Source organism: Trichechus manatus, unplaced genomic scaffold (genome assembly GCF_000243295.1).
Source record: "Trichechus manatus latirostris isolate Lorelei unplaced genomic scaffold, TriManLat1.0 scaffold00001, whole genome shotgun sequence".
In the NCBI taxonomy this organism is placed as follows: domain Eukaryota; kingdom Metazoa; phylum Chordata; class Mammalia; order Sirenia; family Trichechidae; genus Trichechus; species Trichechus manatus.
Genome location: NW_004443937.1, coordinates 8,933,535 through 8,959,959, shown reverse-complemented (window position 1 = coordinate 8,959,959; position 26,425 = coordinate 8,933,535). Strand labels below are relative to the sequence as shown.

Below are 26,425 nucleotides of genomic sequence, written 5' to 3'. Positions count from 1 at the left end.
CAACTCATAGCGACCCTATAGGACAGAGTAGAACTGCCCCATAGGGTTTCCAAGGAGCAGCTGGTGGATTCAAACTGCTGACCTTTTGGTTAGCAACTGAACTCTTAACCACTGAGCCACCAAGGCTCCTGAAATGAGGTAGACCTTTTTAATTCCTTCAATCCTAAAGTTGCTATTTTGGCATTACTGCTATGTCAGGTATCAGGGTCTCCACTTTTTTGTGGCCTTTAGAAATATGTTTAAAAAAAGAGATTGTTTTTCTTTAATAATTTACTCTCCCCGAACTCCTTGATCCCCAGGCCAGAATGCATTCTAGCCTCCAGCTTTTCTTGAAGGAAGAAGGTACCTGTATAGGGAGAGGGATTGGTTGAGGGAGTGGCATTGATCATTCCCATTCCAGATCTCTGTGGCTGTTACACCCAGAGTGGTATCTGTAAATGCAGGCCAAGCTGCTTGGTGCCAGTATAACTGGGAACCCAGTGGGAAAAGTGCACCAAGCCAGGTATTTGCCTGAACTGACCTGTTGGTTAAACTTGGCAGTTGGTCTGTCAGTCCAGTGTTAATATAAATTTCTCATGGCCTTTTCCTCCAAGCTTGGACAGGTGGTCACAGGCATATGAAGACAGGGTGTGTCTGAGTATTTTGGCCAGCTGTATTTCACAGCGAAAGCCCTTAGCGTGGGCTCCTGCCAGGAGACCTTCACTGGGAATGCCTCTCTCATAAAGGTTGGTGGGAGAGAGCGAAAAGCAGTGGGGAGAGTCACAGTTCTTCCCTGTGATCTGATGAGCTCAAGGCCTCTTGGCATTTTCTGTTCGTTTGTTTGTTTTTAGGACTCCAGCAGCAGGGGATCTTCAGAGTGCCGGGATCTCAGGTGGAAGTCAATGACATCAAAAATTCCTTTGAGAGAGGTAGGTGCAGAGAGGCCAGCTCAAGTTCGTGGCCAGGGGAGACCAGGATGGGTGTTAGAACATGTCTTAGGGCCAGTGGTGTGCCAGAGCTGGCTTGTACCAGCTTGCAAGAGCCAATTATGTACATCTGTTCCCAACTTCACCATCAGTGACTTGACCTTGGCAGTTTGAAATCAGCCATGGTGGGAGTATTTACACCACAGAAATTTGCCAAAGCTAAAACTTTGTTTTCCCCTCTGGAGAGCTGGCTGTTCAACATCTACAAGCACACCACTGCTTAGGGATGATTTTCTCCAGTGGATCCTACACTGGTTGGAGAAAAATAGGGTCTTGTAAAGAACTCTGGAATATCTAGATGAATCTATAAAGGATGCTGTATTTTAGAAAAATTGGAAGAACATGGATAACACTAAATGGTTTTTAAGAATATCCTAATTCTTCATTTTTTTTTTTAATGCAGTGTTTTTGGCAAGCTACACGTTGGCAGGAAGAGTATACGTCATACCACACACACTCCCCAGCCGTGAGGTTACCCAGTTCCCACTTTGATTAAGTAAGGATATAAAAGTTTATTTGCATTGAGGTGGCCACCTCAGTGTGACTTATTTAGAGTAGCCTGTCTTGGCCTCAAAGTCTCCAGTGAGGGCAGAGGCAGCATCCATGCAAAGTAAGACTCACTGGATCAGGAAAAGCTCAACTCTTGCTGCACCCCTGCCTTTTTATACCCAGGCATATCTCACCACTACAGTAGAGCTGCAAATCCATGGATTTGCATTCAAGGGAATACTTTCAAACATCATGCTCCCTGAATCTTGAACCAGTCACAGCACTAGCAAGTCCATGTCCTTATCCCAGGAGAGGAAAGATTTAGTATTGGAGCATCCCAAGTTATATCTCTGTCTCCAGTTTTCCAGCATTTTGGAAAGATCACCTCTCCCCATCTACGCCTTCTTGACTCAGTTTTACTGCTTTTTTCTTTGAGTGGTTCCAGTATCAAGTTTGGTCTGAGGACCCCAATCACAAACCCAGCAGTACATCACATCACAATTTACAAAGCACTTTAGTACCCATTGTTTTAGGTAACCCTCCTAACAGCCCTGGGAGGTGGTTTATCCTTTAGGCTTTGCTCTGAGCAGACGTCTCCCTGGGGGCTCCAGCCATAGAATCCTCCCTATTCATTACAGGGCTTCCCCTGGAGGGGCTGCCTCCTGAGCGATCTTGCTCCCATTTCTGTCCTGAGGTCTAGCTCCAGAGTGGAGAAAGCATTCTGCTTGCTCTAGCAGTCACCACCACAGGCCTTGTGGCTGGGATCCAGGCACAGAGAGCAGGATTTGGCTGGATGTGGTGCTCAGTGGCCCCATGGGGCCCAAGGGAACTTCAGTTCTGGAATCTTCTTCAGGATCTTGGGCACTGAGAACCAGAGCCCCAGAAGTCTCTTGGTCCCAGCTCCTACTCGGGCATGTATTCATCTGCTTATTCATTTGCTCAGCAAATATGCATTGAGCCCTACACTGTACCAGGTAACAGACTTAAAAAAAACAGTTGCCGTCAAATCGATTCCTACTCATGGCGACCCCACGTGTGTCAGAGTAGAACTGTGCTCCATAGGGTTTTCAATGGCTGATTTTTCAGAAGTAGATCACACTGGGCCTTTCTTCTGTGGAGCCTCTGGGTGAACTTGAACCCACAGCCTTTGGTTAGCAGCAGAGGGCATTAACCATTTGAACCATCCAGGAACACCAGGTATAACGTACTAGGCCCTGGGAATACAATATAAACAAAACACAGTCACTCATGCTGGGGGAGACAGTTTAGTAAGCAGAATGAGCAGTGCAGTGATGGAAAAAGCACTGGGTAGCGAGCATGGTTAGGGAGCCCTGGTGGCGCAGTGGTTAAAAGCTTGGCTGCTAACCAAAAGATCAGCAGTTCAAATCCACCAGCCACTCCTTGGAAACCCTATGGGGCAGCTATGAGTTGGAATAGACTCGATGGCAACTGATTTGGTTTAGCGTGGTTAGAAATCTCTATCCCAGCTTGGATGGGAGGGGCGCAGGGAGGGGGGTTAGAGAAGCCAGGGAAGGCTTCTTGGGGAAGGAAATGTCTGAGCTGAGGTTTAAAGAGCCAGGAGAAGCAAGGGCAGGGAAAGGGCATTCCAGGCCGAGGGAACAGTATGGGCGAAGGCCACAAAGGAAGAGGCACCCCTCCCCCATCAGCATCCCTGACAGAAGTGTTACTCATCATCTTCCGGAGCTTCTCTTGAGTTCTCTGAACCACATAACCCAGAGTTTTGTTTATCTCCCCCCAACTCCTTAGCAACCCTGCTCTGCTGTGTTCATTGTAAATAAGAGGCACAGTCTGGAACTTTGCTGGTTCCATCCTCCTGGGCTCCTCAGTGATGCAGAATTCTATGTGACCTGCCTTGGATCTCCTGTGTACACGCACCGCACGGGCTTCCAGCCTGGCGAGCGCCTGGCCAGACATCTCCCTGCTTCTCCATATTCTATGCATGCCTGTTTACAACAGGCAGGCAGAGCCCTTTCCCCACCCCGCAGCGCTGCCTTCTTGAATGTGATTTCCTAAGGCCAGCACCTCCTGTAACTTGCTTGGGTGCCTTGCAGGGGTGATGTGCAATTTAAAAGACTTCTCTGTTCCTAACAAGCCGTAGCTTACCTGGCAGAGCCTGGCTGGGCAGAGATTGGCTGACCCAAATTCTCAGCTGTAGAACATAGTTTTTGCTTTTTCTTTGCCTCACGTACGTAGTTGGCCTCTCTCCCTCTCTCATCAGTCCAAAATGAATCGGATTCTCTCACCAGCCTTGTCCTCCTGACTCACCTTAGCCTACAGTGAGCATGTCGTATTCTACAAGAATAGATTCTGGCATGTCTCCTTTAGAAAAACCCATTCACATCATGCGTAGCTGAATCACCTAGTCTCAAATGCCCTGGGTTTGGCTCGGTACCTGTGGACCCTCTCTCACCTGTCCTCAAACTCCACTTCTTCCTCTTTTTCCACCTGCTGCTTTTCTCCACATTTCCCTGGCACACAGGTGGCCTGAGCTGAGCACAGCTCAGCACCTCTTCATGTCCCACACCAGTATATAGTGTGTTTCCCTTTCTTCCTTTTATTTTTTTAAATTTAAATCCTCTAATCCCTGCCAGGTGCCTACATTTTGACCACTTGTTAAAAGAAATTTGGATCTTGTTCTTCTTTGGCCCCATTTTTTCTCTCCCCAGGGAAGTTCTTCCCTCCATGCCTTGCAAAAGCCTTTTGAAAGGAGCACAGTTCTTTTCTGTAAACTTACCAACATTATAGCATTTTGGCTTATTATTCCTTTCTTTTTCTTCTGACACAAGTCAACCAGGGTTTTAGTTAGGATTATGTTTTTGCTCTCAATAAATCTTTAACTCACTGCTCAAGTTTTGAGATCTTTCTGTAATCTTCTGGCAAAATGAAGGAGAAAACATAATGGGGAGGCGGGAATCAGCAGCTGTGCCCTGGGGAGAGCCGGGCTCTTGCTTCCCCCGGTCATTTTTCCACCGCCGTCCTTTCCCCACAAACCTCCCCTCTGTGTGCTACTTGTACACAAAGATGAGAGAGCTACCGGTATCTCTCCTCGTGTGGAGATGGCTGGGAGGGGATCTATAGCCCTTTCACCCAGGTCAAGATGGGGTTTGGATTTGGGACTGAAGTTACTCCACATTCTGGACTGTGGATCTGGCCCTTCTAAGATCTATTTCCTGCCCCAAGAAGAGGGGTATAACCAGGTGATGCTGGGAGGGCTTGTCACGTTGAGGAACCTAAGAATGGGCTTGGGTGGGTCTGTGGCCACAGAGAACTGCCCTGTGAGTGAGACCACCTCCAAGCTTCCTATCGTGCTCTGAGTCCAGGAGCAGGTTCCCCCGACCCTTTAAGCACACACTGTGTGTTCACACTCTGCACTGGGTGGGTTGTTGTTGGTTGCCGTTGAGTCAGCTCCATGTGTAACGGAATGATATGCTGCCTGGCCTGGTGCCATCCTCATGATGGTTGGTATGCTTGAGTCCATTGTCACCACTGTGTATTTTGAGTGCCTTCCAATCTTGGGGGCTCATCTCACAGCACTGTAGCGGACAGTGTTCTGTTGTGATCCATAGGGTTTTCATTGGCTAATTTTTGGATGTAGATCATAAGGCTTTTCTTCCTAGTCTGTCTTAGTCTAGAAGCTCTACTGAAACCTGTCCACCATGGGTGACCCTGCTGGTATTTGAAATACTAGTAGTGTAGCTTCCAGCATCATACCAACACACAGCCACCACAGTGCAACAAACTGGCAGACAGGTGGTAGAATAGCACTGGGTATGGTCCTGCTTTAAAGTATTTGGCAATGCCCAGGTGATCTGCTAAGAGTAAGGGGCAGGCAGGGCTGTTGGGTAATGATTCTACCTCCCCCAGAATATTAGGACAGTGAATAAGGAAGACCAAAGAATTGATGCATTTGAATTATGGTGTTGGTAAAGAATGTTGATTATACCATGGACTACCAGAAGAGTGAACAAATCTGTCTTGGAAGAAGTACAGCCAAAATACTCATTAGAAGGGAGGATGGCAAGACTTCGTCTCACGTACTTTGGACATGTTATCAGGAGGCACCATTCCCTGGAGAAGAACATCCTGCTTGGTAAAGTACAGGGTCAGTGAAAAAGAGGAAGAACCTCAGCGAGGTGGATTGACACAGTGGCTGCAACAATGTGCTACAACATAGCAACGATTGTGAGGATGGTGCAGGACCGGGCAGTGTTTCGTTCTGTTTTACATAGGGCACTGTGACTCAGAACTGACTCCACAGTACCTAACAACAACAACAGAATATTAGGTAGCAAAGTGTAAACACAGCTTTCTCCCAGACTTGCCTGGAATTTTACCTTTCATTCTCCTCCCGGAGAAAGCTGTTGTTCATATAAACCATTCTGCTCATCTTGAGCTCTGGAATTCCACTCATTCCTGGAGCCAAAATTCACTAGCCTTACAGAGAGCCAGAGGCCTCGGCTAGGAGGCAGGAGTGCTTGGATGGCTCCCCTTATGGACCGAGTGCCTTCTAGGAAGAAGGGAAAGAAATAATGGTATGTCTGTGTATGTATGTAGTCGTTAATGGCCATTGAGTTGGCTGATTCAGGGTAACCTTATGTATAACAAAACAAAACATTGCCCAGTCCTGTGCCATCTTTATGATCATTGGTATGTTTGAGTCCCTTGTTTTGGCCACTGTGTCAATCCATCTCACCATGGGCCTCCTTAACCTTTTTTGACCTTCCATTTTACCAACCATGATGTTCTTTTCTAGCAACTGGTCTTTTTGATGACGTGTCCAAAGTAAGCAAGCCAAAGTCTCGCCATCTTTGCTTCTAAGGGGAGCATTCTGGTTGTATTTCTTCTAAGACTGATTTGTTCATTCTTCAGGAAGTACGCAGTACATTCAGTATTCATCACCAATATCATGGCTTGAGTGCATCAGTTCTTGTCTGTCTTCCTTTTTCATTGTCCAGCTTTTGCAGTCATATGAGGGGATTAAAAAGGCCATGGCTTGGATCAGGTTACCTTAGTCATCAAAGTGACATCTTTGCTTTTGAAAAATTTAAAGAGATCTTCTGCAGCAGATTTGCACAATCCATTAAGTTGTTGTATTTCTTGACTGCTGCCTCCATGGACATTGATTATTGGTCCAAGTAGAATGAAATCAATGACAACCTTGATTTCTTTTTCATTTATCATGATGTTGTTTATTGGTGTGTATGCATATGTATTTGAATTCATTATGTCAATCATGCTTAACAATGGGAGAGCATAGGCAATATGGAGGAAAAAAATTCATGTGCCTTTGAATCATGAGGCCACAAGAGTAATTTGTGGTATTAATAGGGGAACAGTCTAGTATAGTGCAGTTTTAGAACTCCTTAGGGTCCCTCAGAGGGGCCTCAAGGACCACTACGGGGAAGGAGAGGGAGGCTGAGGAGGTAGGGCTTGCACCCCCTTCCCTCATCCATTCAGCTAAGGAAGCTCCGTTGGAATTTCTTAGAAGCTTTTTTCTTAAGAAAGAAAAAAGGTTCTGCTGCAAAAGAAGTAAGTAGAAAGATAGACAGACAGGTAGGCAGGCAGACAGCAGATGGATTAGAAAACCAGAGGTAGCAGACAGAATATTTCTCAGGCATTACGAGACATGGAGCTGTGTTGTCTGACTGTTCAAGTGTCGGGGGCCTAAGCAATCCTGAAGGAGAGAAGGGTCAGGGGGGTCTTCCTTGGCACTGTGCAAGTGCTATGTGAGTACAGACAATTTTTTTTTTTTAAAGTTTTTTCTCTTCCTTCTCCACAAAGAAATCTTGTGGGGGAAACATTCTCTCCTTCTCCTGTGGAGACACTTGAGAGGTTGTCAGGGCCACCACACACAGTCGTTCGTGCTGGGCACTGTACAAAGGGTCCAGCCAAAAGAGCAGGCGGGAGCTGAATGCCAGCTCACGCTCTATAAGCTGTGAGCTCTGGTATAGGACTGTCTGTGGGAGGAAGAGAGCCCTTTCTCTAATTCACACTAAAGCATGTTGGGGCTAGCAGAGTTCCTGGCAGGGTCATGAGCTCTCTTCCTACAGAGGCAGAATAAAGAGGTCTGAGTGTGAGTTTCTGGTTCTGCTCTTCATTTGTTGCCTATCTGAGAGGTGGACTCTGGGCTTTGCTGGGAGGAGGTGTCCATTGCACAGATGTCTCTCAACACCTTCAGGAAGGAGTTAGATTGTTCCTTGAATTCCTTTCACCTCCCCCAGGGAGACTCCCAGGATGAACTAGCTCAGCAAGCCTGGAATTAAATTGAAAAATTCTACTCCTCTGAGATACCATTCTTCCCTATCCAACTGGCAAAAATTCAGAAGATTGAACACATTCCATGGACAGACCTATGGAAAAACAGCATTCTCCTATGTTGCCGATGGGAATATAAAGTGGCGCACCCCTAAGGAGGGTAATTTGGCTATAGCTGATAAAACTACATATGAATTTACCCTTTGACCCAACAATCCTACTTCTAGGAACTTACCACAGAGATGTCCCTCCGCAAATACAAAAAACATCTGCACAGGGTTATGCACTGTGGCAATATTTGTAATAGCAAAATATTGAAAATAAGGCAAATGTCATCTATAGGCAATTGGTGAAATACATTATGATCTATCCATCAAATAGAGTTCTTTGCAGCCATTAGAAAGAAAAGAAAAAAGAATGAGGAAGATCCCTATGAACTGATATAGAGGGATTTCTAAAATTTATTGTTAAGAATTTATTGTTATTGTTAAGGAGTCCCTGGGTGGCACAGATGGTTAAGCGCTCAAAGTCACTATTATAAAAAACAAACAAAAAGTTGGGGTCTAAAGGACTTTAGTCTAAAGGACTAAAGAGACATTACAACCAAATAAACTGTGTGAACATTGATGAGATCTTAGATTTTTACAAAATCTAGAAAAGACATCATGGGGCGAATTGGGGGTGTTTGAATGTGAACTGTATATTACGTGATATTTGGAACTACTATTTTCATAGGTGTAATAATACTGTTATGGTTATGTAGGAGAACATCCTTATTCTTAAGAGATGTGTGTTGAAATATTTCATAAGTACGTGTTGTGAGGTCCACAAAATATTTTCAAATAGTTGAGCAGGGACAACAATAAATATAAATAGAGAGAAAGCAAATATGGCCAGATTTTAATAATTACATGGTGTGAATGAAGGTAATGGGTATACATATATTATCCTTACAACTTTTCTTTAGATTTGAACATTTTCAAATTAAAAAGCTGCAGGGACGACTTCAAGCTTGCTGGGAATGGGTGTGTGTTGGTGAGGCTTGTGCTGTAGGCAACTCCTCCAGCGCAGGCTGGGCCAGGACAAACCTCCTGCCATCGATGTGTTGGCTGCCTCCTTACCAAGCTGAAACATCTTCTGTTTCCACTCAGGTGAAGACCCTCTTGTGGACGATCAAAATGAACGAGATATCAATTCAGTCGCTGGTGTTTTAAAACTGTATTTCCGAGGACTGGAAAATCCACTCTTTCCTAAGGAAAGGTTTCAAGATTTGATATCTACTATTAGTAAGTACCAGTGGGATTGGGAAGGGGCAGGCAGGTGAGGGTGTTTCCTGGTGGAACGATCAGTTCCTTGATGACTCTTGATTGAAGTTGTGCTACAGCTCAACACTGTGCTAGGCAGAGAGAAGGGGTATTATGAAAGAAGAAGGGTGACCCTTGTCCCCATACAACTTAAAATCTAGTTGTGGAAATAACAAGATGCTTTATAATGAAAGAGTTAAAGCGGATGGCTCAGAGGAGAAGAGGCAAAGGGGGACTTGGTTTCACAGATCAGAGCCGAGAGAGTGATACGAGCAGAGTCTTTCAGGATGAGTGGACACAGGGAATCCTGTGGAGGGTTGAGGCCACAGACCAGTAGGACCAGAAAGAAGTGTCCCAGCCAGTGCATTGAGCAAGAGTAGGAGGACCTCGAATGCCTTGCAAGGGTTTTGCAGCTTTTCCCCTTGGGTAATAGGGAGCCATGGAAAGTTTAGGGGTCAGGTCAGTGACGTGACAAACAAGGGAAATGGTGAAAATAAGTTGACTAGGTGCCTCCTCTGACGTCGCTAGCTGTGAGAGTCCTGCTGACTAGTATGTTTCTTTTTGTGTGTGTGTGCTTTAGATGAAGGTTTACAGAGCAAACTAGCTTCTCATTAAACAATACACACATATCGTTTTGTGACATTGGTTGCCAACCCCACGACATGTCAACAGTCTCCCCTTCTCAACCTTGGGTTCCCCATTACCAGCTTTCCTATCCCCTCCTACCTTCTTATCCTTGCCCTTGAGCTGATGTGCCCATTTAATCTCGTTTTGTTTTATGGGCCTGTCTAATCTTCGTTGAAGGGTGAACCTCAGGAGTGACTTCAGTACTGAGTTAAAAGGGTGGCCGGGGGCCATACTCTCGGGGTTTCTCCAGTCTTTGTCAGACCAGTAAGTCTGGTCTTTTTTTGTGAGTTAGAATTTTGTTCTACATTTTTCTCCAGCTCTGTCTGAGACCCTCTATTGTGATCCCTGTCAGAGCAGTCGGTGGTAGTAGCCGGGCACCACCTAATTGTGCTGGACTCAGTCTGGTGGAGGCTGTGGTAGCTGTGGGCCATTAGTCCTTTAGAATAATCTTTCCCTTGTGTATTTGATTTTCTTCATTCTCCCTTGCTCCAGACAGGGTGGGATCAGTGGAGTATCTTAGATGGCCGCTCGCAAGCTTTTAAGACCCCAGATGCTACTCACCAAAGTAGGATGTAGAACATTTTCTTTATAAACTGTATTATGCCAGTTGAGCTTGATGTCGCCCAAGACCGTGGTCCCCACCCCTCAGCCCAGTAATTCGGTCCGTCAGGGAGTTTGAATGTGTCTATGAAGCTTCCATGACCTTGCCTTGGTCAAGTTGTGCTGACTTCGTCAGTATTGTATACTGTCTTACCCTTCACCAAAGTTACCACTTAGTTGATTAATATGTTTCTGTGAATCAAGGCAACAGCCCAATCTTGGGGGCTGGAGTCAAGGCATCTTGACTGTAAGATGAAAAAATCCAAGGCAACCTCTTGAGGATACTTTTTTTTTTTAAATAAACCTCTATTTTAGAATGTTTAAAATTGTCCCACACTCAGTTTCACTAGGGATGTTACTTATGAAATGCTGAGAGAGATTTGCAGCAAGGAAAGTATCCCAGAAGTTGGCAAGAGGAGAGGGAAGCCTGCGTAAAGACCCTTCCTTAGCCCTTCTACCCTTCACGCAACTTTTTGCTCGTCTTTCCAGGCCCAAATCACATCTCAGAAATTCTGCACCACAAAGCCCCCAACTCTCTCTGAGCCCTGTGTTGCTTGCTCAGCCCACGACTCCAGAACCCCCGGTAGTCCAGTTCCTGAACAAGCCCCTGAGCAGACAAGGATGCCCATGTGGCACAAGGTCATGACATTACAGACCTCGAACCACACTGTGAACTAGGAAGTCCTCAGTTTCCTCCCATGCCCTCTCATGACATCAAGAAACCCTCACCCGCCAACCTCCCTTTTAAACAGAGAGCCAGGCCTCAGCCTCAGAAATTCTGTAGGCAGGAATGTCCAGCTATAGTTAAGTAACATTGTTTTACTTTCATTGTATCTAATTTTTTAATAATATTTTATTGAGTTTTTGGTGAAAGTTTACACAGCAAGTTAGGTTTCCATTTGACAGTTTCCACACAAATCGTTCAGTGACATTAGTTACATTTATCACATTGTGTCAACATTCTCTTCAATTGTGTTCAGTTTATTCCCTTTCCAGTACTCTAGTTCCCCTGCCGTCTTGTCCTCTCATCTTTGCTTTTGAGTAATTGTCAACCTTTTGGTCTCATACTGATGGTTTTTAAGTAGGGCACTGATCTTATGGATAATATCCTCTCGGGGGATAGGCTCGGTTCTAGGTATAAAGAGTGTCTCAGGGTGATAGTCTCAGGGAGTCCTCTGTTCTGTTCTCTACTGTTGCAGTTTGTCTGTTTTGTTTGTTTTGTTTTAAGAATTTGGATTCTGCTCCATACTTTTTTTCCCATTCTATCTGGGACCAACTATTGTGACCCCGGTCGGAATGGTCAGTGATGGTAACTGGGCCCCATCTAATTCTGGTCTCAGGGTAGATGAGGTTGTGGCTCACGTAGACTTGTTTCTTGTGCTTTTGGTTACCTTCTTACTGTTTTGCTCTTGGCGAGTAGAAACCCATAGTTGTGTCTTAGATGGCCGCTCACAAGCTTTTAAGACTCCATACACTACTCACTTCACTAGGATACAGATCATGATTTTTGTGACCTATGCTATGCCAGTTGATTGAGTTGTCCCATGAGACTATGGCCCTAAGCCTTCAAACCCAGAAAACCAATGTTGGAAGGTGTTCCGTTATGTCTGAGGAGTATCTGTATTTGTGTCTTCAGTGACTATATGTGCCTGAACCCACGTATTTGTATTAACACACACATGTAGATACTTCTATCTGTGCTCAACTATGTACACACCTGCACCTACTTGTATACCAATTTGCCTATACCCATCCATATGTGCTCAAACGTTCATTTTTACTTGGTTATGCTGTGATCACTACATCTACTTTTCCCATCACCAGAAATAACTAGTGTCTACAGAATGAAGTGTACTTCCCTCCCCCTCCCTCTGCCCGGAACCACCCGTGAATATTGGTCTCTCTATATTTATCTGCAGCCCTGGTGACACAGTGGTTAAGAGCTTGGCTGCTAACCAAGAGGTTGGCAGTTCGAATCCACCAGCTGCTCCTTGGAAACCCTATGGGGCAGTTCTACTCTGTCCTGTAGGGTTGCTATGAGTCAGAATTGACTCGATGGCAATGGGTTTTGGGGTTTATATTTATCTATTCTTGTCTTCTTATAAAAGAGGGCTCATACAATGTTTGTCCTTATATGCTTGACTTTTTTCATTTAGCATTATGCCCTCCAGGTCCATCCATCTTATAATATGTTTCACAGTCTCATCATTGTTCTTTATGGTTGCATAGTATTCCACTGTATGTATATACCACAATTTGCTTATCCGTTCATCTGCTGATGGGCATTTTGGTTGTTCCCATTTATTTGCTGTTGTGAATAAAGAATCAAAGAACATAGGTGTGCATATGTCTGTTTGTGTCATTATTTTTAGGTCTCTAGGGTGTATAGCTGGGAATGGGATTGGTGAATCATAGGGTAGTTTTATTTCTAGTTTTCTGCGGAAGTGCCATACTATTTTCCATAGTGGTTGTACCATTTTACAGTCCCACCAGCAATGGAAGGGTTCCAGTTTCCCCACATCCTCACCAACATTTGTTGTTACCTGTTTTTATATCAGTGGCATTTTAGCCAGGGTAAGATGGTATCTCATTGTAGTTTTGATTTGCATCTCTCTAATGGCTAATGGTCGTGAACATCTTTTCGTATGTTTGTTGGTTGTTTGAAAGTCCTCTTTGGTGAAGTGTCTGTTCATGTCCTTTGCCCATTTTGTAATTGGGTTGTTTGTCTTTTTGTTGTTAAGTTGTTGCCATTTTCTGTAGATTTTAGAGATTAGACCTTTATCAGATAAGCCATTTCTGAAATTTTTCCCCAACTTTTAGGTTGTCTATTTACTCTTTAATAAAGTCTTTCGATGAGCATAAGTTTTTCATTATGAGGTCCCATCTATCTGTTTTGTCTTCTTCTATTCATGCATTTCTTATTATGTTTGTTATCCTATTTTTATAAAAGGTTAAGTCCCATGGTTTTCTCCCTATGTTTTCTTCCAGGAATTCTATGGTTTTAGGTTTAACATTTAGATCTTTGATCAATTTTAAGTTCGTTTTTGTGTATGATGTGAGGTATGGATTCTGTTTCATTTTTCTGCAGGTGGACATCCAGTTTTGCCAGCACCATTTATTAAAGAGACTGTTTCTGCCCCACTGAATAGACTTTGACCCCTTGTTGAAAGTCAGTTGTCCATAGATGGCTGGGTTTAATTCTGAGTTCTCAGTTCTGTTCTACTGGTCTGTGTGTCTATTGTTGAACCAATACCAGGCTGTTTTGATTGCAGTGACTGTATAGTACGTTTTGATATTGGGGAGCGTGAGGCCTCGTGCTTTGTTGTTTTTCTTCAGTATTGCTTTGGCTATTCAGATTTCTTTCCTTTCCATATGAAGTTGGTCATTAGTTTTTCCATTTCAGTAAAGAATGTTGTTGGGATTTGTATTGGGATTGCATTGTATCTCTAGATTGCTTTAGGTAGAATTGACATTTTGACTACATTAAGTCTTCCAATCCATGAGCCTGGGATATCTTTCCATTTTTTTAGGTCTCTTTTAGTCTCTTGTAGTAGTGTTTTATAATTTTCATTGTATAAGTCTTTCATGTTCCCGGTTAAGTTAATACCTAGGTATTTTATTGATTTGGGAAATATTATAAATTTTTTTTTTAATTTCTTTTTTGGAGTAGACTTTGTTAGTATAGAGGAACCCAACTGATTTTTGTGTGTTGATCTTGTACCCTTTAACATTGCTAAATTCTTCTATCCCAGCAGTTTTCTTGTGGAATCTCTAGGATCTTCTATGCATAGGATCATGTCATCTGCAAATAGAGATAGTTTTACTTCTTCTTTTCCGATTTGGATTCATTGTATCTACTTTTATGTCACCTTCTAGTTATGACGAGTGATCCTGGTTTCTCATTTACAGAGTGATGTAAAGTTTCTTTTTAAAATAAATGTATTTAAGAAAAACAATATTAATGCATAATATGATGGAAGCCACAAAAACACTGTAGTGAGGGGTGATAAAATTGATGTGTGTGCGTAGAGCCATTAACTCTTTGGAGAGGTTTGGGCAAGCCTTCGTAGAGGCCTTCGAGGTAAGCTAGAATGTGCTGGGCAGAAAAGAGGGCTCATCGATGTGTGCAGAGACCCAGGGTCAGGAAAGTCCTTTGTGAGAGGGAGGCTGTGGATAGGGTGGCATGGCCCAGAGTTTTTCAGTGGCGGCACTGTTGACATTTAGGGTAGGACAGTATCTTGTGTGTCCTACACATTCCGGACACTTAGCGCCCTGGCCCCTGGACACCAAATGCTAGTAGCACCTTCCAATCATTGTGACAACCTCAAAAAAGCCCCATACATTTCTAAATACCCGCAGGGTGTACTACTCCCTCATTTGAGAAACAAAGCTCTAGATCATCTTAAGATTCTTTGGGAAAGAGCGGTGGCTGGAAGACAAGGCAGGCAAAGTTGGTTGAAGCTCCATCATGAAGGGCCTTGGATGCAGAAGAGAAATGGGAAAAGTTGTGGTTTAGAGGGAACACACTGACAGAACGTGGAGGCCAGAGAGAAGGGCTATGTGAGAGAAACATGTTCTAAAAAAAAGAAACTGACATTGTTCTGAGAATTAGCCCTGCAAATAAATATCAGAGCTCTGGCTGCTCACTCTTTTTAGCCCTCCACAAAGCAAAGGCCCAGAAGCACTTTTTCTCCTTACCAAGCTCACCCCTGGCCTGACTGTTAAAAATACCATTGCCTGTCTCTTTAGGATGGTCAGAAGTGCCATACATGCCGATGTGTAGCTTGAGAGGTAGTTATCTACTCAGTACTCATTTCCTGAGCACCTATTATGTGCCACACGTGTGCTGCAGCTGTTGTTTATAAAGACTGTAATAAAATGTGGTCCTTGTGTTTGTCAGAACTCTTAGGTTGCAGGTGACAGAAACTCACGTTAAACTGGCTGCATACATAAGAGAGAATGTATTGGTTCATGTACCCAAAAAGTTTAGGCCCAGCTGGATCCAGGCCCTCACACAGTATCAGCAGGAATCTGTCCCTTTCCATCTCTGTGCTGGCTTCACTCTCAATTAAGCTCTTCTTTCCTAGTAGCCTCTAGTTGCTTCTGACTTCCGTCTACACAAGTTTAAGAGGGCACCTCTCTCTAGGTTTCACCATCCCAAGGTCCCAAGGATGAACTGTGATTCATTCTGATTAGGCCACACCTCCTCCCTGAACCAATCCTTGTGGCCAGGGGAATGTGATGCTTTGATTGGCCAGTCCTGGGCCACGTTGATCCCTAGAGTCAGAGCAAAGCTGGCCCTTCTTGAACCACTTGAGCCGATGTAGGAGGTGGGAACCAGTACACCTTTGAGGATAAAAGGCGCCCTGAAAAGCCGCTTTATGTTACAGAACTGGAGACCCCAGCTGAGAGGGTGCACCAGATCCAACAAATCCTCGTCACCCTGCCCCGTGTGGTCATCGTGGTCATGAGATACCTCTTCGCTTTCCTCAACCAGTGAGTGCCTTTGACCTGCCTAGCCAAGGGGGCCCTTCTTTGACTCTGCCCTGGCCTCCTGGGAGGGGGTGTACTGAGGCTTTTGCAGGTACTACTGTTTTCAAAACAGAACACGGAACCTTCCTGGATTTGAGCAGAACCCCCAAAGAAGGAGACCTCAGGGGGAGGATTGGCCTTCCCCGGGTGACTTGTGGGTCCCTCCTCTTTTCTAGCCTCTCCCAGTATAGCGACGAGAACATGATGGATCCCTACAACCTGGCCATCTGCTTCGGGCCCACCCTCATGCACATCCCTGATGGGCAGGACCCTGTGTCCTGCCAGGCACACGTCAATGAAGTCATCAAAACCATCATCATCCATCATGAAGCCATCTTCCCCAGCCCCCGGGAGCTAGAGGGGCCTGTGTATGAAAAATGCATGGCTGGAGGGGAAGAATATTGGTAAGATTCCACTCCTCTTATTATTACTATCATTGTTGTTGTTGTTCAACAGGAACAGTAAGAAGCTCTTCAATTTTCTTACTGCTTTACTATATACTTCCATATACATTTTTTCATTTGAGCTTCACAACACCCTTTAACGATAGATAGGTATATCAGTCAAGACTCTATTGGTTACAAAGAATACAACTCAAACTGGCTTAAGCCAATTGGGATTTTATTTGTTTACTTAACTGAAAAGTCTGGGAATATGGCTTCAGGTATAGCTGAATCCAGAGGCTCAAGTGTTATCATCAGGACTTGGTCTGCAGTCTCCATACTGTGGCTTTGCTTTCTTCTGTGTTGGCTTCATTCTCAGGCAGCCTCTCCCTTGGTGGTTGCAAGAAGGCAGGCAGCAACTCCAGATTTAGAACACATTCTCTCAGCATCCCCGGTGGAAAAAGAGCATCTCCTATCCAAATGTTCCAAGAATTGTGCTCATTGGCGAGGCTTGGTCTGGTGCTGGTCCCTGAACCAATCACATTGGTAGGGGGACATAATGCTCTAACTGACCAGATTGAGTCACAAGGAAGCAGGGGAGTAACTAATCCCCACCTCAGCCTCATAAACTAAGAGTGACACTTCCCATCGTTTCCTCCTCCCGGCTAGGAGTTCTCTTTTCCACACAAAGAAGTTCACTTTTTTTGAGTGCTCAACACCAGGCCAACAATGTTTAGGTAAGCCCCTCTGTGTACCTGGCACTACACTGGGTCATAGGACTAGTGTTTTACGACCTTACCAACATCAGGGCTGACTGCCTTCCCCAGGCTAAGACCTTACAATGTGGTGAAGACAGGAAATTGAGAACACCAAGGGACAAAGACCAGTCAAAGACCAGCTATTACTTTATTCCCAGTCCAAGACAATACGCAGCTAAATGTTTAGGTATTACCTGTACTGCTTTCAACCAAGTGCATACAGGGGAGTTTGTCTTTTGATTTTCGAAGCATTCCTGGACTCTTGAGTTGCCTTAGCTCTGTGGACATATTTGGGCAACTGCTTCAAAGAAGGGAGGTGTTCCAGCCCCTTTGTTACCCTAACCACAAAGAAATAATGGACCATAGTGATGCCTAATCACGGCTCTCTAATCTCGTTGGGGGCACTAAGGAGCAAGTTGGTCCCTGTTCTGTAACAGAAACATTTAACAGCCAGCAAACATAATTTATAGACAAAGAGGAGCTTTTCACAGTTTTTACAACCATTACCAATTCCCTTTCCTTGTTGCGATATATATAATTAGTGTTCTGTGAAGGACACACAGATCTTAGCTTATTTATCAAAGAACAAAATACAATAACCACACTTTTCTTAATCTCATTTGTTTCCCATGAGAAAGGAAAACTATTAATTGCATGGTAATTTTGGAGGAGTTTTCAAGGCCAAAAAGCAGTTCTTGGCTGAGGTCTCTCATCACAGTAGACAACATTCATTCATTCAACAAATGGTTATCAAGCACCTGTCATGGGCCCGGCCCTAGCCTGGGAGGCAGGGATGTAACCATGATCAAGATTAACCCCTGGTGTCAGGGAACTCTAGAAAAGGAGGCAAAAGGACGTTCCAGAAATAGGGCCCCTAGGCCCATCTCGGAGGTCAGAAAAGGCCCCCTGGAGGAGCAAAGACTGAACTGAGACCTGAAGGATGAACTGGAGTCGGCCCAGTGAGGAGTGGGCAAAGAATGTTCTAGGCCATGGGAACAGCATGTGCAAAGGCCTGGAGCACTCACTAAAATGAAGAGCAGGTAGTGTGGCCAAGTGTAGTGTGCAACAAGGGAGTGGTGAGAAGAAGGCTCTGTAGGTTAGCAGGTGCCAGGTATGGAAGCCATTTTGCAGAGTCTGGACTTTATCCAGCAGGCAATGCAAAATCTTCAGTAATGAAGTCCATATCCCCTGAAATGGCATCTTCTCTGAGAAGCCTTCCCTGACCACCCTACATTGGTAGTCTCTGCTATTCTTGTCTCTGCTCATTTGTTTCCTACATAACAGGTATTTCAGCTTGCAACTATTTTATTTACTGGCCTGTTTACTTGGGCTTTTTTCCTGTCCCCCCTCTAGAATGTGAGCTCCATATGGGCAGGGACCTCGTCTGTCTTACCCATCATTGCATCCCTCATATCTAGCACAGTGCCTGGCCTGTATTAGGACTCAACCAAGGGCTCAATAAAAAGACTGATTATGTGAGTGAGCCCTGGCCTCAAGAAGCTTATAATCTAGCGAGGGAGTAGCAGGTGGTGAAATGGTGCCGGCACATTCATAACTAAACATGGTGGACCTGGATTCACTCTGCCACCATGTATGTCATGAATGTGAGCCTGCTCTCACCCCTGGGCAGATTGGGACTTTTGCCCAGTAGCATCTGCAGGCAGCCCTCAGGGCCTGCTCGTCATTAGCAAAGTACAGGGCTGTGGGGGAGCTGGAGGAGAAACTCGGGAGCTTCACCGATGAAGGCCCATGGATGGGGCAGAATGGAGAAGACGGTGCCATGGGCCAGGGCCTGATTGGGGTAAAGACCCAGAGGTGGAGTGGACTGCACCCGTGGGAGGCTGAGAGTGGTGTGAGGGTATACAGCCCCCTGGTGAGTCCCCTTCCTGTGTTTCCTTGCAGTGACAGCCCACACAGCGAGCCAGGGACTATTGATGAAGTTGACCATGACAATGGCACTGAGCCTCATACCAGCGATGAAGGTGAGTGAGGGGTGTTCGGGCCAAGAAACTTCTCCAAACAAAGAAAATCAAACCAGTTGTCGTCAGTTGATTCCAACTCATGACGACCCCATGTGTGTCAGAGTAGAACTGTACTCCATAGGGTGTCCAATGGCTAATTTTTTCTGAAGTAGGTTCAGGCCTTTCTTCCAAGGTACCTCTGGGGGAACTCAAACCTCTAACCTTTCAGTTAACAGCTAAGAGAGTTAACAGTTTGTGCCGGCCAGGAACTTCCCCAGGGGCCTCTTATGCTGGCTATTCACCAGCCCAACCACAGGGCTGACCCATAGAACCCCTCCGGCTCTCCAAATCAGCAATTCATCCCTCAGAAGAGATGGAGACTCAGTGCACTCCAGTTCATCATACTCCACACCCACTACTTCATCCATTTACATATCCTGCGGAGCCATGGCCCAGATCCTAAGTGATGATAGTGTCCCGAGTAGGAAGCCACCTTTATCTCCACCGCCCCCACCCCCATCCCTCCAGTAAACCTTTGCTGAGTATCTTCTGTGCCAGGCTCTGGAGCACCGGAGTGAATGAGACTCCTGTCTAGTTGTCACCCCACCTACACAGACTGGCAAGCAGCTCCCCATGACACAGAGTGACAATGCCAGACTATAGGTGTGTCCCCAGTGCCGTGGGCCCCCAGAAGGTGAAGCCCAAGGGTGATGGTCCAGGAAGTATGTGGAGGGTGAGAGAGCAGGGCCAGCCCAGGCTCAGTGGAGCTTACTGGGCTCCCCTACCCCTTCTAGACAAGAAGAAATTAAACTATGTAGACAAGTAATCTGAGTTATATGAACCCAGGGCCAACTTATCCTCTAGGCAGAGTAGGCACAGTGCCTAGAACCCATGAAGATGTTTTAATTTCTTTTACAATCAGAAGAGATAAATGAATATCATCCAGTCGGGATAACCCTCCCTTCTCCCTGGGAAAGTTTTGCTTGTTTGTTTTTAATCATTACTTAGCATTTCTCTTACTTGGCCCTTGCATTTCCCTTGTGGAACAGTCCCAGGCCTTGCAGGCCACCACTTTTGTCAGGAGAGTCAGGTAGAGTTTCTGGGAGTTGGCTAAACAGACCAGACTGACAGGTGAGTTTTCACATTCTAGTAGGACTATTTTAGTTGTCAGTGACAGAATCTCCGTCTTGAACTGACTTACCCGTAAAAGGGAATCAGCTCACATACCTGAAAGGTCCCAGGGGAGATATGGATGGCTTCAGGCACAGCTGAATCCAGTAGCTAGATGATTTTGGAGAAGTTTGTTTCCATCTTCCTGTTCTGCTTCCCTCTGTGTTGGCTTCATTCTCAAGTAAGATATCCCTGTGCAGTGGCCTCTGGCAGGTCCAGGCTTTCACCATCCTTTTAGCCAAAAGTACCCAGTGGAAAAGATTTTCTTTCCATAATGATTCCAACAAAGATCCTGGGATTGAGTCTCATTGGACTGACTTGGGTCATAAGCTCAACCATAATCCAATCAGTGGCCCGAAAGGAAGCGAATGGATCAGGCCAGGGTCACAGATGTGGAAAAGAAAATCCAGATGTAATGTTCAGAATCCTGAAAGGCTGAGGTCATCCTAAACTGAGGAGAGTGTCCTGTGGGGGACTTTATTAGGAGATTTGAAGGCTTCCACCTTCTGCTTATTTGCAGTGATTTGCTTTTCTCTTGTCTTCTTTTCTTCCTTCCCCCCTCTCTATACCACCTCCAGCTCTCCCTTTCCCTCCCCTCTCCATCGTTTTTACCAGCCCCCGTTCCTTCTCTGCTTCTCTCCATCTGTTGCTTTCTTTATTTCTGGATCTGTGTTTGTCTGTCTTTCTCACCCTTCATTCTTCCTGTCTTTCTGTCCTCTTAGTCTCTGACTCTGTGTGTGTGTGTGTGTGTGTGCGTGCGTGCGTGTCCCTCTTGCTGTAGATCTGGCTCTCAGTCTCGCTTCTTCCACTGAGGGAAACCTGTCTTATGTCAAATGAGGTAGACTGAGATTTTTCAGAATTAAGACTTGTCAGGGCTGCTGCTGGTGGCGGCATTTGACCCACACTGCCACCTTCTGGGGCTGTCTGTCATCCTGCACCTGGTGAATTTTCCCAAGCTCCTCAGTCTATGGGCATCGAGACTGAGGATGACTGAGGGACAGAGAGGATGGGGCTTCCTGGGTCAGTGAAGAAGCTGCCGTGGACATACACAGCAGATTCGTCCCCCACCAGTAATCACCCCCCAGCAAAGGCTCACAATTGTCCCTGGAACGGGATGAGTCCCAGCATTGTATCCAGTTCCCCAAGGACCCATGCTTCTTTGGCTCTTTGTAAGGCTGCTGGTTTCTGAGAATGACAAAGGCAGGGAGAACCATCCTGGAAGACTGTTGCCACACCTGCGAGAGCTAGTCTTGTGCTCCCTGATGGCCCTCAAAGAATTCAGTGTGTGCTGAGGGGGGCGAGTTGGGGGCATTCTTTGGAGGAAAATTAACTGCCTTTTCTAAACGTTTACATTCATGGGGACCCCCACCAAAACAATCACAGAAATATGGAGCTGCAGGGACAGTTGAGGGTGCTGTCTGGACTCAAAGAAAGGAGACCTGGATTTGAAAGCAAAGGGAGATTTTTATGGCCATGTGATCTGAGGCAAGCCTTGTAACTTCTGGCCTCAGCTTCTTCATCTATAAAATGGGAATGACACCCCCAAGAGAATTGTGAGGTAACCTATGCAAAGCAGCTTAGCACAGTGCCTGGGACAAGTAGGTGGGTAAGAAACATGAATTGACTCTGTATCAAATATGTTGTTGTTAGGTGCTGTCGAGTCGATTTCAACTCACAGTGACCCCATGTGACAGAGTAGAGCTATCCCATAGGGTTTCCTAGGCTTTCATCTTTACAGAAGCAGATTGCCCCATCTTTCTCCCACAGAGCTGTTGGGTGGGTTCAAACCACCAACCTTTTGGTTAACAGCCAAGTGCTTAACGCTTGTGCCACCAGGGCTCACTGTATCAAGTGTAAGTCCTTCCAAATCCTGATAGGGAAACTGAGTCTCAGAGAATTTTACCAGCTCATCAGTGGTAGCCTAAACCTGATTTATTTGCCTATTTACTCTAAGACACTTCATTGGGGGTTGGAGGAGGTGTTAATAATATCTTCTTTTCTCTTGAAAACACTTGTATGAATGGAATCCAGCAGACATCAAAAGTCAACTTAGCCATAGAACCAAGACTGCATGTCCGTGTAATAGACGGGTCAGCTGATGAATGACCAAATTGGATGGACAGTTTAGTTACTTGGGCATCTGTTACTGTCTCAGCAGAATCTGTATTGACTGATGCCTATGTTGTCCTTTGAGTGTATTGGCATATCCTGGTTATACGACTGGAAAATATATTTGTGCTTGTTCATTGATCTCCAAGATTTATAGAGAAACCATGGTTAGGCTGAGAAGCCCGGATTGTCAAAACAAAACCAAATAAAAAGAAATCAAGGCAGCCCATCAAGAACAACCGTGCTAATCAAATGCTAGATGAGGAATGATTTTGCCAGTTTAAAAAACCATTAAAATAAGTAACAGAAGCCTGTTTATATAGGTCCAGTATATCAGTTTTCAATGTTAGCTGCATCTCCATTCTCTCACTGATACCCACTGCTGTCGAGTTGATTCCGACTCATAGCGACCTTATGGGACAGAGTGGAACTACCCCATGGGGTTTACAGAGGGAGCCCTGGTGGCACAGTGGTTAAAGTGCTCATCTGCTAACCAAAAATTTGGCAGTTCGAGCTTATCAGCTGCTCCACGGGGAAAAGATATGGCAGTCTGCTTCCATAAAGATTTATAGCCTTCGAAACTCTATGTTCTGTAGGGTCGCTATGAGTCAGAATTGACTCAACGGCAGTGGGTAATCTTTACGGAAGCAGACGGCTGCATCTTTTTCCTACAGACTGGCTGGTGGGTTTGAACTGCCAACCTTTCAGTTAGCAGCTGAGCGCTTAATCACTACACTATCAAGGTTCCTTCTCTCACTGATATTTTCCCAAAATTCTGAGTTCCTTTGACTCCTCCCCATCACCCACAGCTATTAAGCTAGAAAGCTATTAAGCTAAGGGTTGTTAACCTTATCTACTTGGACACATACAGCATCTGTAAATGGGCTTTAGGAAGTCCATTGTGGGAAAATTTTTGTTCCTATTGACGTGTGGGCCTCTAAGAGGGTACGTGGCTTTCATCAGATGGTTCTAGTCATCTGTTAGAAATCAGGGTAGGGATTTTATTGGTTTGTTTGTGGTTCCCAACATTTCTTTTTTTTCAGGGTGTCGGGGGGAGATGTACTTTTTTTATTTGTTTATTATTGTTGTACTTTAAGTTAAAGTTTACAATTCAAGTTAGTCTCTCATACAAAAATTTATACATACCTTGTTATGTGACCCTAATTGCCCCCCCTATAATGTGATAGCACACTCCTCCTTTCCACCCCTGATTTCCCATGTCCTTTCAACCAGCTCCTGTCCCTTTTTGCCTTCTCATCTCACCTCTGGACAGGAGCTGCCCATTTAGTCTCATGTATCTACTTGAGCTAAGAAGCACAGTCTTCACGAGTCTCATTTTACGTCTTATAGTCCAGTCTAATCTTTGTCTGAAAATTTGGCCTCGGGAATGGTTTCAGTTTTGGGCTAACAGAGAGTCTGGGGGCCGTGTCTTCCAGGGTCCCTCTAGTCTCAATCAAACCATTAAGTCTGATCTTTTTACTAGAATTTGAGTTCTGTATCCCACTTTTCTTCTGCTCCATCAGGGGCTTTCTGTTCTGTTCCCTGTCAGGGTGGTCACTGGTGGTAGCTGGGCACCATCTAGTTCTTCAGTCTCAGGCTGATGAAGTCTCTGGTTTATGCGGCCCTTTCTGTCTGTTGGGCTAATACTTTCCTTGTGTCTGTGGTGTTCTTCATTCTCCTTTGCTCCAGGTGCCAACATTTCTTAATAAAAAATTTCAAACACACAGAAAAGGTAAAAGAAAGTGTACAGTGAACACCCATATACCCATTACCTAGTTTCTAACATTACACTCTGTTTCGCTTGATTACCATCTGTCTACATTTCAACACAAGTTGCAGTCATTAGTATATATCGCCCCCAAACACTTCAGCATGCAAATCATTAACTCAGTATTGTTTGTGGTTCTTAATTGGAAGTAAAATTTACATACAGCGAGATGTACACATCTTAAGTGTATCATCTCAAGAGTTTTCATAAATGAGAAATCTTGTGCAACTCAAACACCTCTCAAGATAAAGAACATTTCCTGCACCCTAGAAAGTTCCTTCCTGTCCCTTCCCAGTCACTTCCTCTCCCCACTACCCCAGAAGCAAACACTGTCCAGATTTTTTTCACCAGAGATTAGTTTTGCCTGTTCTAGAACTTTTTATAAATGGAATCTTACTGAAGGTAGTCATCCTGGTCTGGCTTCTTTCACTCAACATTATGTGTTGAGATCCGTCCATGTTGTGTGAATGACGATAGGTTTTGGTGATATTAAAATGGTACTGCAGTCAGTTGAGTGACAAACACCCTGATTCTGCCTGAATATGGCCACCGTCCCTGTAAGAAGTAAAGAATGATAAAAAACGAGAACAGTGAAGTCTTGGTTTCCTAGTGTTGCTGTAACAGGAATACCACAAGTAGGTGGTTTTAAAGAACAGAAATTTATTTTCTCACAGTTGAGAAGGCTAGAAGTCCAAATTCAGGGCACCAGCCATAGGGGAAGGCTCCCTCTCTGTCAGCTCTGGGGAAAGATCCTTGTCTCTTTTCAGCTTCTGTTCCTCAGTTCCTTGGTGATCTTCATGTGGCATCTATCTTCCCCCATTTGGGTTTGCTGGTCTCTCTGTCTGTGTTGCTCCTTATGACTCAGCAGTGATTAGGTTTAGGACACACCCAACACTGGTATGGCCTAATGACAAAGAAAACCCTATTCCCAAATGAGATTACATCCACAGGTATAGTGGTTAAGATTCCAACACATACTTTGGTGGGACACAATTCAACCTATAACAGGTGGCGCTTTATTATTAGCTTGGCTGATGTTGCTAACCCCTAGTGCAGAGATGGAAAAAGCCACACCCTGTGGCTTAGGCCTGACACCTAGGGAGGACTCTCCCTTCCTCCTAAACCAAGTCTTAATCTTAATTATCAGCTGGTGCTGCAGCCTGAGGCAATGAATGAACCAAGGTCATGAGTGAGAAGAGGAGCAGAGGGGAGGCCGATGGACAGGCCCTAGGTCATTTTATTATTTTGGGTGCAGGGAGGATGAGAGAGGAGAGGGGGCATGTACAAGTTCCCACCTTTAGCACAGTGACCCTGACCTCTAGTAAACCTAATCTCTTCTGGGCCCCTAGTAAACCTGTCCTCTGGGGCAGGATGTGGGTTGTGTGGGGGTGGAGTTGAGGTAGTGTTAAGAGGATGGAGCATGTCCTCTCCGATGCAGGCAGGGCTCATGACCTGGTTAGAAAAGAGGATTCCAGCTTCTATTGGGTGGACTCCCTGGGTGATGCAAACGATTAATGAGATCGGCTACTAACCGAAAGATTGGACGTTTGAGTCCACCCAGAGGCACCTTAGAAGAAAGGTCTGGCAATCTACATCTGAAAAATCAGCCATTGAAAACCCTATGGAGCACAGTTCTGTTCTGACACACATGGGGTCGCCATCAGTCGGAATCAACTTCATGGCAACTGGGAAAATGTCCTGAGATGGGGAAGATGAGAGAATGAAGTTAAGTTTGGGTAGGTTGTGTGGGAGAGTGATAAGGGGGAGAATCACATATTCTGTTTTAGATACGATAAACCCAAATAATAGATTTATTAATAAATGGTAGCTATTATTCCTGCTTCTACCACACACACTTATGTAATGACATCTGCACACACACGTGTTTTCTCTTAGCTTGCAGCTCACCCCTGCTCCTCTGTTTTCTTTCCTTGGCATCCCCACCCCCAACCCCCAGCTCCAGACAATAGTCCAGTGACTGCTGGAGGCTCAGCGGGTGGGAATGGCAGAAACTGGAAACCCGAGGCAGCCTCTCTGGGCTCCAGCTAGCGTCAGAAAACCTGGTCAGCTCCTTTATCAGCGTGGGGAATCTGGTTCAAAGGAAATCCCTGGGGTGAAACGTGCTTTTAAACCCCCAAGAGTGAAGCCTGTCTGGATTCAGCTCCTGGGCGCGCCAACCCTCTGGCCTTTCTGCCTCTGTCACCAGGCAGGCAGACAGGTTTCTGGGCAGCTCCAGCCCATGGCTGGGTGGGAGATTCAAAAACACAGGAGGCAGAAGGACAAAGATGTCCTTATTTTACAGGAAGGTGACCCTGAGTCAAGATCAGAGTTAAGTACAACAACAGATACATAGACCTATTGAACAGAATTGAGAATCCAGACGTAAATTCATCCACCTATGAGCAGCTGATATTTGACAAAGGCCCAAAGTCCATTAATTGGGGAAAAGACAGTCTCTTTAACAAATGGTGCTGGCATAACTG

General features: G+C 45.2%; 1 protein-coding gene across 2 annotated transcripts in view; it reads left to right on the top strand.

Moving 5' to 3' along the window:
* SRGAP3 (SLIT-ROBO Rho GTPase activating protein 3) overlaps positions 1-26,425 on the top strand; it is a 301,121-nt gene that overhangs the window by 259,347 nt on the left and 15,349 nt on the right. For both annotated transcript variants that reach the window (XM_004368295.2, XM_004368294.2), the window contains exons 14-18: positions 831-908; positions 8,882-9,016; positions 15,652-15,757; positions 15,970-16,197; positions 18,837-18,916. In XM_004368295.2, coding sequence (XP_004368352.1) covers positions 831-908; positions 8,882-9,016; positions 15,652-15,757; positions 15,970-16,197; positions 18,837-18,916 — 627 coding nt within the window. The remainder of the gene's footprint in view (positions 1-830; positions 909-8,881; positions 9,017-15,651; positions 15,758-15,969; positions 16,198-18,836; positions 18,917-26,425) is intronic.